Source organism: Typopeltis vanoorti, chromosome 13 (genome assembly GCF_054136105.1).
Source record: "Typopeltis vanoorti isolate ZY-2024b chromosome 13, IOZ_Tvanoo_1.0, whole genome shotgun sequence".
NCBI classification, from domain to species: Eukaryota; Metazoa; Arthropoda; class Arachnida; order Uropygi; family Thelyphonidae; genus Typopeltis; species Typopeltis vanoorti.
Window position 1 is genome coordinate 38,771,522 of NC_143561.1, and position 16,557 is coordinate 38,788,078.

General features: G+C 33.0%; 1 protein-coding gene across 2 annotated transcripts in view; it reads right to left on the reverse strand.

Moving 5' to 3' along the window:
* Cdc42 (Cell division cycle 42) overlaps positions 1–16,557 on the reverse strand; it is an 80,267-nt gene that overhangs the window by 53,335 nt on the left and 10,375 nt on the right. For both annotated transcript variants that reach the window (XM_090403133.1, XM_090403134.1), the window contains exon 2: positions 11,267–11,422. In XM_090403133.1, coding sequence (XP_090259259.1) covers positions 11,267–11,371 — 105 coding nt within the window. In that variant the 5' untranslated portion in view covers positions 11,372–11,422. The remainder of the gene's footprint in view (positions 1–11,266; positions 11,423–16,557) is intronic.

Sequence of the window (16,557 nt, forward strand, 5' to 3'; positions counted from 1 at the left end):
CTCGGACATAACACATGTGAAGCACAGAACGTGATAACAAATAACAATGTTCCAACAACCATTCAGTAACGAATGTTTAAATTTTTTCAATGTTACAGTTGGAAACATCTAATGAGATGCAAGTCATACTTACAAAACTTGTCGGATTTTTCACGTATCCTGTTCACATGTATCATGTTTGTATTTAAAAAACATGTGGTTTCAATACCAGAATCTCTCTAAAACATTTATTCAATAAATAAATATTTATGGGGGTGTTTAAGGGTCAAAGCTGTACAAACCGAAAGGAGACCTCCACGTAGCCTTTAAAGGAATGAGGAGAACCGACCAGGGCTTCTGACCTAATGTCAAATCCTCACTCTCTTGTGGTGCACCCTGTTAGGTATCTACCTGGATACTGAACGAATGAGGATGAGCTGGCAATTTGGAATTTAGCCAACCAAATTGTATTCTTATTGATTGACTTAAACCACAAATAAAATGATGGTACAACACAACAGAATTTCATTCCGGCTGGGGCGTCACCCAGCAGGAATGAAATTCTGGTTAAACAAGGCTCCGTTGTTTTTGCTACAGAACCAGAACAAACAGCACAAAGTTAGTTACTGGAACAAATTCTAAAACCCACCCCAACTCAACATCACAAGATTTCAAGATCTGTATTATCAATATAAGAAGCCTGAATGGCAAAGAAATAGAGCTAGCTGAGGAATTGGATAAGTATCAGATGGACATAATAGGGATGACTGAAACAAAAAAGACAAAAACTGGTGACATCTTTCAGAGCAACAAATACAAAATGTTATATTAAGGCAATGACAATCAAGGAAAAGAAGGAACAGCCATAGTACTCAACACTGAATATGAGGCTAATCTTCTTGAATGAAAGGCAATTTCAAGTAGAGTGATGTGGGCAAATATCAGAATGGGGAACTGGACAATGAGACATTTGTGCCTATGGTACAAACAGAACCGGTGCTAGAGTCTTTGGTGCCAGCATGCAATTTCTATCTAAGCGCCCCTGTAACGATCCAGGCGTGTGTGGTTCTTTTATGATAATAAAAATTTAAATTATTTAAAATTTCTTAAATAAATTTTGACAGAACAGCCACACGTTGGTTTGCTAAATGTAACGAACCGGGGGTGTTGACTAGGCAGGATAATTGTTAAAAACCCGAATATTCAAAAAATTCTTAAAAGTTAAAGCAAATTTTGACAAAGCCACTTCACTTTAATCGTTGAATATAATGATACAGGGATTATAGCCTTCTCACCCACCCGAATCCTTCTCACCGACGCGAATTAAAATGAATTTTAATTAAAGTTAAAATTTATTTGAACTAAAGTTTAAAAAAATTCTTTCATTTTAGAAGTTAGTAAATCCTTAGTAACTTATAAAAATTATTAAAAACTTTTTACAAGTGGAACTATCTTTTAGGAAAATAAAAGAAACTAAATAGATGAGAAAATAAGAAAAGAATTCAGAAATAATTAGAACATTTAATATAAGTATTCAAAAAAAAATAACATCTTTACAGAATAACAGAAAATAAATTAAATTACATAAATATACTTGAAATTTTTTAAATTAAAATTTTAGAGTTTTTGATTTCATATTCACAAAATTAGAAATAATGGTCTTAACATCTAATTCCGCACATATATTATTTTCAATAGGCTATTAACGCCAAACTAACAAGCTTTTTTGATTTTTTCAAAAAATTTGAAAAAATCAAAAAATTTCAACTTGGAAAAGGAATGTTCACCACTTGCTATACTAACAGGTAAGGTTAATAGTATTCTTAAAGCAATTGAAAAGTTAGGGAAAGATAAATTATTGGACACAATAAAATTAAGAATATCGAAAGGGTTTTGAATATTTAAATTATCCTTCCGCAAAATATCCTGGAAAGAACATAACTCGTCATATAGTTCTATTGCATTTACGTCTTTATTGTCGTAAATTTTTTGGTAAATCTTTGTTATTGATTTGTAGCAATCTGTACAAGAAATTGAAATTATCATAATATGTTTTTAGTTGTTCAAAACGTTCTAATAACGAACACACTTTGCAACGTCTAGAAATGTATAAAACACATTCACTCTAAATTTATCTTCTGGCGATTGTGGCGTTTCGTCACGATGCTCGTAGTCAAAATGTCGTGTCTTCTTTCGTCATCGAACTTCCGTACCAGTTTTAAATTCTTGTTCTCCATCCACCTCGTCACTCAGTTCTTTTGCCGTTTTAGAATTTCTTTAAAATTTGTATCTCATCGATAATTTTGTAAGAATATGTTTAAGTTTTCGATAGATTGTAAAGCAAGTGTAATGTTCATATTTTTGTCTTGAAGCTTTTTACTCACAGGTTTACTCTGTTAAGTAAATCATGCGAAATTATAAGAGAGCAAATAAATTTGTAGTCCTTTATTTTAGCACATAATGTTTGTGCTTCATGCTGAGTACCTTGATTAAAATTTTCATTATTTAAAATTTCAAAAAGTGCATCGTAAATTTCTCCTAACTGATATCGTAGAGGGCAGATTGCATTAATTTTACTTTCCCATCGGGTTTTTGATCGCTGTTTCAATGTTAATTTTTTTATGAACTTTAAAAGGATTGCCCAATGTTTGTAAGAGAATGACTAATTGTATCTGCATTCACTTTGGCTGCATCATTAATGATTAAATTTAGAGTATGAGCAGCACATGGCACATAAAACGCTCGAGGATTTTTGTTCAAAAGGAAATTTTGGAGCCCATATTTTTTTCCCTTTCATATTTGCCGCATTGTCATACCCTTGACTTCGCATGTCTTCAATGGAGATGTTCCATTATTGTTGCACATAAACCACGTCCTGTGGAATCTGATATATCTACAAAACCTAAAACGTTTTTCCTGATCTTGACAATTTCATTGTCACAGGAAACAAAGGGAATAATAATGGTCATTTGTTCTGTTTTACTTCCATCAGGTGTGCATTCTAAAATTATGGAATAATATTTAGATTTTCGAATTGATAATAAAATTGCATCCCTGATTGTGTTACTTAAAGTTTCCAATATTTCATTTTGTTTGACTTTACTCAAATAATGTACTCTATTGTTTCGATGTAGGGCCCTTTCAACATAATTTTTCCATAACGGGATCAAACTTCGCAAACAGTTCGACTAATTTTAAAAAAATTGCCATTATTCCTTTCATATAATTTATCAGATGATCCGTGAAAAGCTAAATTTCGACTACCAAGGAATTTTATAATTTCAATCAAGCATTCTAAAACACTCGTCCAATGTTTCTTTTCCATTTCATTATTGCTTTGAGTCTGGCAATCAATAGTAGTTTTGATTATTAAATTTTTATCAAGTTCCTTCCATTTTAAGAAATTTTTCATGTGAGTTAAACTAGTCTCATGTCTACGCAAAGTTGTGCTTGCATTTCTCCAATCGTTATGACCTTCTACAAGACTACTTGATTCAGTAGGTGCAAAAAGTTTGCAACAAAAGCAAAAAACAGAATTTAAAGTTTCAAAATAAATGAGCTATGTTCTTGGCACCAGCTCCCCGTTTTCCATTTTTCTATTATAATACATGTCGTCAAATTTACGACCATATGTATCTCTGGGATATATTATGTTTTTCTTTTGAACATGCCCCATTTCAATTAAAACAACTCTTAATTTTTCATCAATATTTCCCCATTCACCTGGATCTTCTAAATTTACAGAGACTAACAATGTGTTAGTTTCGTGGTCAACTACAACTAAATCTTCTCCTAACTGTTTTTCACTTAAATCATGCGTCTTGTTAACTTGTTCAATAGTTGCAATAGTACTTTCATGCAAATCTTAAAATGAAGACTCTTAGTAGAACCCATAGAAGGTTCTACTAAGATAGAAGTGGAGGAATTTTTTGAGGCTTTACAGAAAGCAATTGACACAATGGAAAAAAGAAAAGTTGGGACTTGTTCGGGATCTAAATAGCAGAGTAGGAAATGACTGTTAGACATACAGAAATATTTTGGGAAAATTTGCAGAAAGCAGCAAAGTTAATAATGGCAAATGTCTATTGGATTTCTGCTCAGGACATGCACTGGTTATAACTAACACAATGTTCCAACATAAAAATGTGCATAAATTCACATGGAGAGAAGAGGCAAAAATAAGAAAGCCTCATTGACTATTGACTATGTTATTGTTGATAGTGGTGTTTTCTCACTGGTTCAGGACTTTAGTGTACAGAGGAGTTTAAATTGGAAGTGATCACTATTTAGTCTTGAGAAGGATAAAATTGAATTTCATACTGAAAAGAACATCTAAGAAAGTTTTAAAGCGAATAATAGTTCTGAAGTTCAGAAAACACTGCATAGTTCAAAAGCAGCTCTCAGATGTGAACTAAAATACACAAACATTAAAGAAAGAATGAAAGCTTGAGAACAGGAACCAAACCTTGGAAATTAAGCTAGACAGGAATGTGGTGAGGTTGGCTGCAAGGATAGAAAAATCAGAACTAAATGGTGGATAGAGGAAGTTAAAAAAGGCAGTGAAGAAAAAAGAAGAAAGCATATTGAAAGTTCCTGGCGAATAAGTCAGCTTGTGCTCTTAGAGAATACAGAAGTATTCTCTTAGAGGTATTCTCTAATAGATCAGGAAGGTAGCAAAATATTCTGGAGTGCTGCAAAAGGAATTAGAGATGATAAAGGTGATATGAAAACTGGAAAAAATGATATCTTTGATGTATAGAGTAATTACTTCAAAAAAAATTGCTAAATGAAACAAGCAGTAACAGCAGAGTGGTAATAAACACTCAACAGACATGCAGTCAGGAATACATATCCATACATGAAGTAGAAAAAGCCATCAAAGGAGGCTTAAAATGTGGAAAGGCAACAGGAGTAGATGATATTCAACTGGAAAAATGCTTGAATATGGAGGTATAAAATTTTACAGTGGCTGCAGTGCATAGTTCAGAAGCCCTAGACAGAGGGATGAATTCCAGATGATTATAATAGAGCTCACATAGCACCCATATACAAAAAAAAAAAGGGAGAATAAAACAATGTCAGAATTACAGAGGTAGTTCTCTACTTAGTGTTCCTGGTAAGATTTATGCAAGTATACTTGAGAAACGGTTGAGAAGGATTGTGGAAAGGAGACTTGGTGAGGAACACTATGGATTCAGGTCAAATAGAGGCTGTCAGGATTAGATTTTCACTTTACAACAAATAGTTGAGAAATCGCAGGAATATAACAAGGATCTGTATTTAAGTTTTGTAGACCTGCAAAAGGCATATGACAAGGTGCCAAGAGAAAAGCTATTCAAAACACTACAGTTATATGGTGTCAATGGGACATTATATCAAACAATATATCAAGTCTTTGAGTTGTAAGTCAGCAGTTAGAATTGAAGTACAGGAAGATGATTTGATATTGAATCTGGTGTCAGACAAGGATGTACATTATGAAGGAAAGTGGTGTTAATCCAGATATCAAAATTGGAGATGTGTTAATCTCAGCTCTTTGTGCTTTATGTGGATGTTATACTTCTAAATAAATCCAGTACAAGTCTGCAAGATTGCCTGACTAAATTGAATAACTGATGTAATAAATTTGGTATGAAAATCAGCAATAACAAAACAAAGCAGTAACATAACAAGACAATGAAAATAGGCACAAACATTGAAAATATCAACTGTATTATGAATGGAGAACCTATAGAACAAATAAAATATTTCAGATACTCAGGCACAATTTTTAATGAAGACGGTAAATTAACTTCCTACCATATCAACAAAGTTGGTATGATAGGAAGTCAACTGAACAAATTTATATGGAATAAGAAAAAATAATCAAAATTCTAAATTAGCTGTATACAAGACGGTGTTCAAACCAATCAGGATTAATCTGGGTTAGGAAAAAAAACACTTGATCAAAGACCGCAGATATGAGAGTCCTGAGAAAGATTAGTTGCATGAACAGATGGCATCAACAGCAATTTTATGAAAAACTAGGATATTAGGAAAGAACTTGATTGTTAGCAGCCAGGAATGTGTTAGCAAAGTAATCTCAGGTGGTATGGGTCACTTCAATTAAATGGGAGAGGAAAGATTAGCAAAACAAGTGTTCTCTGCCAGGTTGGTAGGAAAAAGACGAGGAAGACCAAGATATCGGTGGATTGATAGAGTAAAAAGTGCCTTAGAAGACAGAAATATAAGATCTGATAATGTTGGAGTACTGACAGATAACAGATTAGTTTGGAGGAAAATTGTAGATAGGAAGTTAGTAATGATGTAAGTTCTTCATGTAGTACTATCAGAATATCCTGTATACCCAGTGAGGGTACATGTCAGGAATTTGATATGATGATAAATTTATTTATTGAAAAAAAGGTTAAAGAAAAATTACACAAGAAAAACCATGAAAGAAAAGACTGGATTGAGGCAACAAGTGGTCGTGGAGGATCACAATTTCACTTTCTTAGGAATATAAAAAGGATCTATACATATGACAAGGTGCCAAGAGAAAGTCTTTTCAAAACTACAATTAGATGGGATAAAAGGAACATTAGAAGGATCAATACATAGCCAATATTTAAGCTTTAAGTCAGCAGCAAGAACTGAACAAAGTACACGATGGTTTTGTGTAAAATCAGATATAAGGATGCTGTTACACCCTGATAAACAAGAATGTAAAAATTTCAGTTATCATGGTGTAACAAGAAAATAAAAATATAAAATCCTATGTAAGTAGCTAATACAAAATATTTAAAGACAGAAAATATGCTTGCATCCAAGTAAAATAATTATAGCAGAAATTGTTTAACTAAATAATAAAAAAAAAGGGAATCTTATTACAAAAAAGGATATGGAAAAAAAAAAATAGGTTAAGTAAGACAAAGATTAGAGATAAGAATTTGTATGTGAGAGCAAGTTTAACACTTGGAAAAAGGAGATTAAAATATTCAAGTAAATTCTAAAAAGGGGATTAATTTAGTATAGAGGCTAGCTTAAAACAAATGACGATCACTCAAGGTCAATTCCCGAAGTGAGACGTCGTCATGTGAGAGTCGTGTGCAAGCGAACCGTAGTATGTTTTGGGCAGAAAAACACAACTTTAATTGGTGAATGAGATCGACTCCTGTAAGGGGGGGGGGGGAGAAATTGAAGATGGTGCCGATAGGGTCCATGCAGATAAAAGGGTTGGGGGGGGGGGGTTCCTAAGGCTTTTTTTTCCTGAGAGCCTCTTCACAAAATCTTCGTATAGGTAACACTCAGGTTTCCTGAGTGACGGCATAGGAGTTATCTCCGTCCAACACAACAAGGAAACAAAGTATGCGGGAATTCGATTCCATATTCCTATTGCAAGAGACGAGGAACGCCGTATAGTTACAAGAAGAAAAAAATTGTCTATGTATCTCATCATCCAGTACTCGTATCAAGGGAAAGAAAATCCATACAGAAATCCATGCCTACGTGATGAGTTCCATAGTGATAGAACAGAAGATCCTGTGTGTGTCCTTTATTCAAGCACGAAAGGTATAGATCGTGAAAACCAAGGATAGTTTTACCTATGTTGTTTTGTAAGTTAATAAGGTAAACTGAATTTAAACATTAGTATCCATGGTATTATAGCAATATAGAGCATTCTGTCTAGTATAAGGTTTTAATTTGTTCCAGGATTATATGTGAATATTTATATGTATAAAGTCTGTTATGACGGCATGATCGCAAATTCCCACATAGGATTTTGCCCTAATACTTGTATTTTGCTTGTGTAATTTTGTAATTTTATTCTTAGTATTGAACTGTGTTTTATATAATAGAAATTGAAATGTACCATGTTTGAGATCTTGAATAAACTTTTGTTCATTAATAATACAGTTGTCTGAAACTGCTGCCTAATGCACCATTTGAAAAAACGTACGAACCTAATCACACGGGAAATTAAAGTGTTAAGTTACGAGATAAAGATTCACGACTGCTTAGTAGTTTCACACTCAGACATATTTTTGTAATTGCACCTTGTTTTCGAATTATATATCTTAAACTAAATGTCCTGAAAGGCGCAGTATAATATAAATATTAGGGACACTAAGGGGAGAAAAAGCTTAAATATTTGAATTTTGTAATATCTCGTGCATAGTTAAGTTTTGAATAAAGATAAAATTAGAGATCCACTTGAAAGGATAAAGGAAAGTTTAATAATCGTAGATAGGGACACAACAATGCACACTATATCCACACTTATTCATCATCTGCATGGATCATATAAAAAAAATATATATTTCAGTTTAGATACAATTTTAGTGAAGATAGCAAATTAAATATGGAAATAAGATATGGTGAGTAGCTAACTGAATAAATTTATATTGAATAAGAAATTAGTCAAAACATTAGCAGTATATAGCAGTGTTCAAAACCAATTTTAGAGGAGTGGGTGAAATCAATATTAGTAACATTATACAAGGAAATAAGCTAGAATGCAAAAAATTGTTGTAAAAAACAATTGCCTTGATAAGTCACCTTGGTAAAGTGATGATGATCATATTGACAGAAAGATTGAGAACACAATTGGAAGCATACCTTGCAGAGACGAGCAAGCAGGATTTAGAAAGGATAGAACTACAATTCAACAGATTTTGACAATGAGGTTAATAGCAGAAAAAGCAGGGAGAAAAAACAAAAACATATATACTTGCTTTGTTGATTTTCAGAAAGCATTTGACAGTATTGACCAGAAAGTGACATTAGCAGTTCTGGAATCCTATGGAATTGATAAAAAACTAATAGCTATATTAAAAGATGTTTATCAGAATGCAGTTGCAGCAGTTAGAATAGGTGATGATTTGGGGAAATGGTTTAAAACAAGCAGAGGTACTAGACAGGGAGACCCAATATCACCAAGCATTTTCATTGCACATTTAGAAAGAGCAATGGACAAATTGAAGGAAGATGCCAAAGGAATATCTGTACACAGAATGAGAATTAACAATCTGAGATTTGCAGATGACATTGTTATTATTGAAGAGGACGAAAGAGAACTACAAAAAACACTGAAAGTGTTATTTGGACTTGTTATGAACTTGGAAAAAACAAAGACAATGGTATTTGGTGAGAAGAACATGAAACAAAAGATACAAGTGGATGGAACTGATATAGAAAATGTAGAACAATTCACATATTTGGGAAGTAAACTGACAACATATGACAGACTGTAAAAAAGAAATAACGATCAGGATTGCAAAGGGAAGAACAAATCTGAAGGCCATGGATAACATCTGGAAAAGTAAAGTGATCAGTCTGCAAACAAAACTAAGAGTACTGGAAAAGTGCATCTTCAGCGGTGTACTGTACGGATCTGAAACATGGGTAATAAATAAGGAATCAAGAAAAAGAATTTTGGCATTTGAAAGAAGACCTTTGCAATGAGTTGCCTGGTGTTGTACCACCTTACCCCAGTCCTGAAGATACTTTCAGGTGCAAACTTTGTTTGCTCACACTTGGATAAAGGATTAAACTAAATTTATTATAGCATTTGAAAGAACTTGTTACAGGAAGATTCTAAGAATAGGATGGGTAGAGAAAATCACCAATGAAGAGCTCTATCAGAAGATACAACCAAAACAGAAGAAGATTATAAAACAGAAGCTGCAATTATTTGGACACATCTGTAGAATGAATGAGGACCGGAAGATAAAGACATTTATGTTTGGTATTTTGGATGGTTTAAACAGAAGAGGTAGACCATACAGAGAATGGATAGATGATATAAAAGACTCGTGTGGAATGGGTGTACAAAAACTGTGACACTGTGCACTGGACAAAGAAAAGTGGAAGAAGATAGTGAAACAGGCAGCAGACATCAACAGGCAGTGAGCCTGGTTCGTGATGATGATGAAACCAATTTTAGCTTATGGATTTGGGAGTTCAGAAATAAAGTATGCATCAAAGACTAGCAAAATGGATATTTGATGACAAGATATTATGTAAAAGACCCAGAGAAATACTAAGATCTACCTGGATTCGTGGATAATCTTCCCTAGCTGAATCAATGCTTTCTTCTGGATCTCTAATGGTTCTTGTTTCCAAATTCTTTTACTGCAATAATATTTATGTTTCTATCACTTCGAGTTATAACCAAAGCAGCCAAGGCCAGCATATCATATGTTAATTACATGTGTTCTTCTAGCCTGTTTGTCTGTTTTGCAGGATGAAAAATCCAAGTTGCCCTTTGATAATAATCAAATGAAAATTGCTCTTCAACAATAAAAAAATTTAAACAATGTTAAATTTTTTTTTAATAAACTGTTTTTAACAGAAATATAATAGCAAATTTATCAATTCTATACATTCCTTTAATATTTCTTTTGCTACCATGGAAAAAGAAGATTTATAAAAACATTTGTGTGGAGTATTCTTACATGGTTGCAAGATGAACAATTACAGCAGAAAACCAGAAAAGTAGTGAAGCATATGAAATGTACTTTTGGAAAGTGCTATTAGAAGTCAGAAAAGAAAATCCAACAAAGGAGTCCTATGTAAACTAAAAGAATAGAATATTGAAGGTAGGAAGGATGAAATTCCTTAGATGTTTGTTATGGAGACAAAAAATGTAAACATATTAGAGGGAAAGATAGCACTGTTATATGCTATTTGAGGATATACTTCAATTAACTGGAAGAAGGAATTCATTAGCAACAGGGACTGTTCTGTGCAATGATGGTGATGATGTGTTTATAATATATTATAAACATTTCTAAGTCATTTCAACAATTATTCCAAACACTCATTATGCAATCATCTACATATTTTTATAATATTCAATTAATTATATGTCAGAGTTCAAAAAGACCATCAGATTTGATTGGCTTCATTTCTGCTAAAATTATCTGAATGCCCCTCCCCCCTTTTTAAATACTGAGTGTATATTTCATGACAATTAAAAAAGTGTACTCTTAACTATAGTAATTAGTATTTATCTGATTTTTAAAACAATGACCCTTCAAATAACCTATCATTTGCATGTCAATCAACTTCTGACACTGTACTGCAGTATCAGAAGTTGTTATATCTTCAATTATTATAACGGCAAATTGTCTTTGCAATGTGGTCAGATAAATGGTAGCTTACTGTATTTAAAGAAAACAGTCTGTGATACAAAAAATTACAAATATTACTGAAATCTTAATGCATCAGTAGCAAGTACAGTTTAATACAAGTTTTATCCTGAACTATGGCAATATATATAAGGAACAACATATAAAATACTTACTGTTGGAACATATTCTGAAGGAAACTTATTAGTTGTATAAGAAATGAGCAAACAAGTCTTCCCAACAGCTCCATCTCCCACTACCACACACTTAATGGTTTGCATAGTGTCACAGGCTTCTCTTGGGACTAACAAGATTTAAATCAGAGAATGCCCCTATAAACAATTTTAAAATGTTAATATATTTCTTAAATTATTTCAATAAGATGAATTAGTGTTAATTTTTTAAATATTAATCAAGTGGTTGAGCCCACAAAACATTAGGTGTAGACAGCTATTCCAGAGGGGAGAGAGGAGGAAGGGAACAAAGAAGAGGATGAAAAACTGGATGGTAATGATCAACTGTCACTTCATTTTTATAAGTTTAGAGGCAAGTGAGAGAAGAAATGCTCTGGTGAAGCAGTATCCAATGAAATAGCTACAGAAAAGGCATAAGGCAGAAAGAGACCATCTATGTAATTTAGTGATGAATCTGTGAAAGGGCATCTTAGATGATGTCTTGGGAACCCATCCCAAGATAACATCGAATGTTATACAGAGATTTCTAGTACACTATGCAAGCATTCTAGATTTTTTTTTTTTTTTTTTTTTTGTAGAACTGATAAGTTGTCAAAGAGGACCCTAAGTTTTCTGGCACCCACTGAATTACAAAAGCATTTGTCAGGAAAGCAAGTCATCTCACGAAGAGTTACAAAGAGTGAAAGATAGACCAACAGGATATTAATCTGTAATGACAGATCTGAAGGAATGCTTCAAAAATGTTAAGTGCAACTGTGTAAGTTTCTGCCAACCTTTCCAGCACAGATAACTAAAAGGTGGATAACATGGTCAATGGAAGAAATGGTAGTTGCCAGTCAAATGGCAGGCATCCAGGTAATGGAGAAATTAAATGTTAATGTCCAAGCCATTAACAGTTAGTCTATTTAATTCATTAACTTAAACAGACATAACAGACGACTTATCTTCAGTCTTAGGGGTTTTTTTTTGTGACAATCCCATCAATAAAAGACTAAAACCTACAGTACATTAAAACCGTGGGTGGGTGAGTTAAGGGGACAACCCAGGAACCCTGATTTCAGATGCTGAACATGACACTTTTTTTCCCCCAAGCCACTTCAGAACTAATAGGTGTGTGTGTGTGTGTTGGGAGGGAGTTTCATACATGGTGGTGAAAATCACAAAAATGTAAAGACTTCTATACAATGTTAGAGGATGCAAATTAGAACTTTTGTCCATGTAATAAGCAGTTGTATGCTGAAGATGCTGGTTTAAAATCTAGTGAAATATAATCCGGTTATCTGTGTATGATAATGTACTACTGTGTGTGTGTGTGTGAGAGAGAGAGAGAGAGAGAGAGAGAGAGAGAATTTTCAACACCTAAGCCTGCTTACAGCAGAATCCCATTAATGCAAACATGGTTTATACAATGTTCTTATTTATATCATGGCTAAAATCTTTCTCCTAGAGTATAGAAAAAAGTTATGTCTCCTTTTATCCTATGAAAAATGAACTGTCATTTTGTATGGCAATTTATTAGGCATGGTACTATCTTGTTAATGTCAAACTGGCAAAGGCCATTAACAAGATATTTCTGCAAAAATGACAGCAACGTTTGACATAGAGATTTTGCTAATAAAGCAAAACCAAATCCAGAATTGCTAACCAAGCAAAAGAAAGTTTTTATGATGTAAGCAAAGAAGTATGTATATATTTTGTATGTATATGAGCACATATACATACAAAATCTACTTAATAAATAAACTGCTTGCTTGTGTGTTAGTGCTTTTTTTTTTTTTTTTTTTTTTTTGTAAAACACAATAGGTGCTAGTACTCATTCTTTGCTATCAGGAAAAGTCGAAAAAAAGATATGAAAAGAAATTAAAAATTATTTACTCATATTTTTACTTCATAGTGATTTCTTGTTCTTATTCCAAAAACTTAAGTATATAACTGTTTATTACACATAAATTTGTTGTACAAATATATAAAAAAATATTATATAGCAGATGAAGTTTTATACAACTATCTTGACAGACACTGAAAAGTGTCAAGTTCATTAAATAAGCTTACTTGCATACTAGATAAATGTAAAGAAAATTTCTAAATGTACTGCATCTGTTACATTACACATTACTATTAATAAAAAGGTGCCTGTATGCCATACCATTACACACAAAAAAGCACTGATTACAGTTAAGAATGCAAATAAAACAAACTATGCCAATGAAATTGAATTTTCTTCAAATTATATTTCTTAATTAGTTTTCATGTTTCATGAAATAGGCATTTGCTTGTTTCAGCTTCAATGGTGTTTCCAACTTCCATCCCCCTGTTTTTATAATACAATTATATTTTTTCATTTCCATTATGCTGCTTCTTTTCTTATTAAAAAAATTAAACAAAACATTATAATTAGACAAACCTTAAATTATGCTTAGATATGTACTGAAGAAAATGGTCAAGTTTTGAAAGGCCATACATTCATTACAAAACATGAAAATTTAGGTCCTTTGACTTTTATATTAAAGATGCTACCATAAGTAAAAAATGTGAAAGGCACTATAATAGATTCAGAATCCAAAAAAGCTGAGCCTTTTCAAGTAGTAAGTTCTCAATCCCTGTACAAATTCCAGGTCTTCCATACAAGAGTACTGTTCTCATGTTTTAGGAGTGGTCTCAAATCTGTATATTATTTTTGAGGAAATTATAACATATACTGAATATTAATTATAATAACTAATTAATACTTTTGATATTATGGCAACATTACATTGCAATCATCAGGGATAACAATGATATGTGCCTGCAGGCACAAACACTGAGTAAATGAGGCTGGAAAAAAAAAAAGCGACCAATTTTGGGTCTAGAGTCCTAAATGGTGTCCCTAATAGGCTAAATTGAATGGTCTTGGCAATTGGGCTGAAGATCTGAGGATTAGTGCTTACCAAATTTGGGGTAGTTTCAAGTGCAGCAAAATTTGGGAAGATTCCTTAGGGCTGAGGCAGATTCCAGGATATTTGCTGCAGTATAATAGAATAGCCTTCTTCCAGGATATCTTGTTATGGATGTCCAAAGCATGGTCAGCAAGTCCAGAGTGGCTGTAATGGTGGAACTGGATGTAGTTCATGTGTTCAAAAATTTTGACATTGGCTGTCCTGCATGTTTGGCCATAGTAAGACAGTTTGCAACTGCAGGGGACCTGGTAAAAAATGTAAACACCTTACAGACCTAGCGAACATGGCTGGTCTTTGGCAGATTAAAAAAAGGAATCCCTCATGTGGTTTGTAGGTGGTTGCAAAATTGTATTTTTTTTTTAGGATTTTTGTTAATTTTTCAGACGTGCCACAGATATATGGAATGGTGACAGATTTTGGGAAGTGAAAAGGAGGGGTTATGGGGTTTAATATTTTTTTTTGGATTGTGTGAGGGTTGTAGCCAATTTCTAAGAAAGTGTTAAGAATGTGTTCAAGTTCAATAGTTAGGGCACTGTTATCAGAACTGATTAATTTTGCCCTGTTACATAGGGTTTTTATAATCCCATATTGGTGGAGGGAGTGGTTTGACTGCTGGTGACTGAAACTGTATGTGTGGGTTTTCTGTAAACAGAGAATGCCAGCCTGGCATTCTCTGTTTACAGGGGAGACATTTTCCTTTTCTAAGGTGAACTGGATCCTGGGATGTTGACTATTTAGATATGTTAACAAAAATATTGAGAGTATCCAGGTCATGCAGCCAAATGATCTCTATTTGGAGAACTCTGATTTTCATCTGAAATGGCCTGAATAAATATTTTCTCTCTAAAACTGGATTTATGGATTATCAATTTACTAACCCTTCACTCACCCACATACAAATGTTCTATTGTTTATAAGTTTAGTAATTTATGATAATCCTACCCATGAACAATTACCAACTCACAAAATTTTGAATCTGTCAATTGTCAAGCCAATCCTAGTCATCAAAACACTAATATGATTTTTTATTTCAGTAAATCACATTAGTGTTTTACTGTTAAACAGGTATTGCTCTTTAAAATTTTTAACGTGATCCAATGTAAAAAAAAAATAATAATAATCTGACTGGTTTCTTTGTCTTAATGAATGGCTAAAATATCTATCAACATCCTAATTTTTAATGAGTGGCATTCATATCCTACAAACCTGGCCTTTAAAAAAAAATGAAATTTTATTACTGAGAAACACATACCTATCTCCTAAACTAAAAAAGTAGAACAAATTATTCAATGATGGTGATTAGAAACTCATTAATCCAAGTATATATCTACGCAGACAAAAGTTTTTGACCAACTTTTTTTTTTTTTTTGCTGATGATTAAACAAAAAACTTATCCCCCCCCGCAGCTCAGCATTGCTACTGATAAGAAAGAGCAAATATATTGTTCCACCCCACCAAAAAAAAATCTGTCTAAATCCCCAATTCTGTTCAACAGAGAACAGATTAGTAGGAGCCTTCTACCAATAAACAACATCCATTTAAAAACTGCACTCATAAAAATTAGTGCAGTGTTTTTTAAATGGATTTCATCACCTTTTCTTTTCATTCATCACCTGCTATATCTATTCTTTGGAACAACCCAATCCTCCTCTATTAGCAATTATTCAGAGACATTACAATCTACTGCTATTCAGCAATTAAACAGTAACATTTTTTTTTATTTCTATCCTATGATTGAGAGAACAAGAATTCCAGGATCAAGAGAGCTAGATCTGATAAAGCATTAGAATAACCATAAAAGAGAGAACCATTCTACCTCTGGCTGAAGAGGTAGAATGTTTTTCCTTCCACATCTTAACCACAGATTGAAGATGTTAGAGATGACAGTTTTGCTTAAAGAAACTATGTAGATGGAAACTGATCATAATAAACTTGAATCAGTTTTAGTGACTCTACCTGAAACATCTACTGCGATCTCTGTTCTTTTCCCTGCTCTCTTTCTTCTATATATTAATCCGCTCCAGTCGACTTCAAATCCAACACAAGTTTTGAAGATGACGGTACACTGACTGTGGAAATATTTGCAAAGAATGCAATATTCATCATAATAAACATAATCAGCAATTAAATAATTTCTACTTCATTCATTCCTTTTTTCTGCACTACACAAATTACCAAAATTGCCAGAATATCAACATCTATAGACCTGAATCCTGATCTCCAAATCATTCTTCATATGGAATATGAATAAACTTATTAATTCAATACCAGTAAAACTCAATGCAGTCTTATTCTTGAGAGACTAAAAAAGTTCATCTCGGAAAACACCCGAATCAA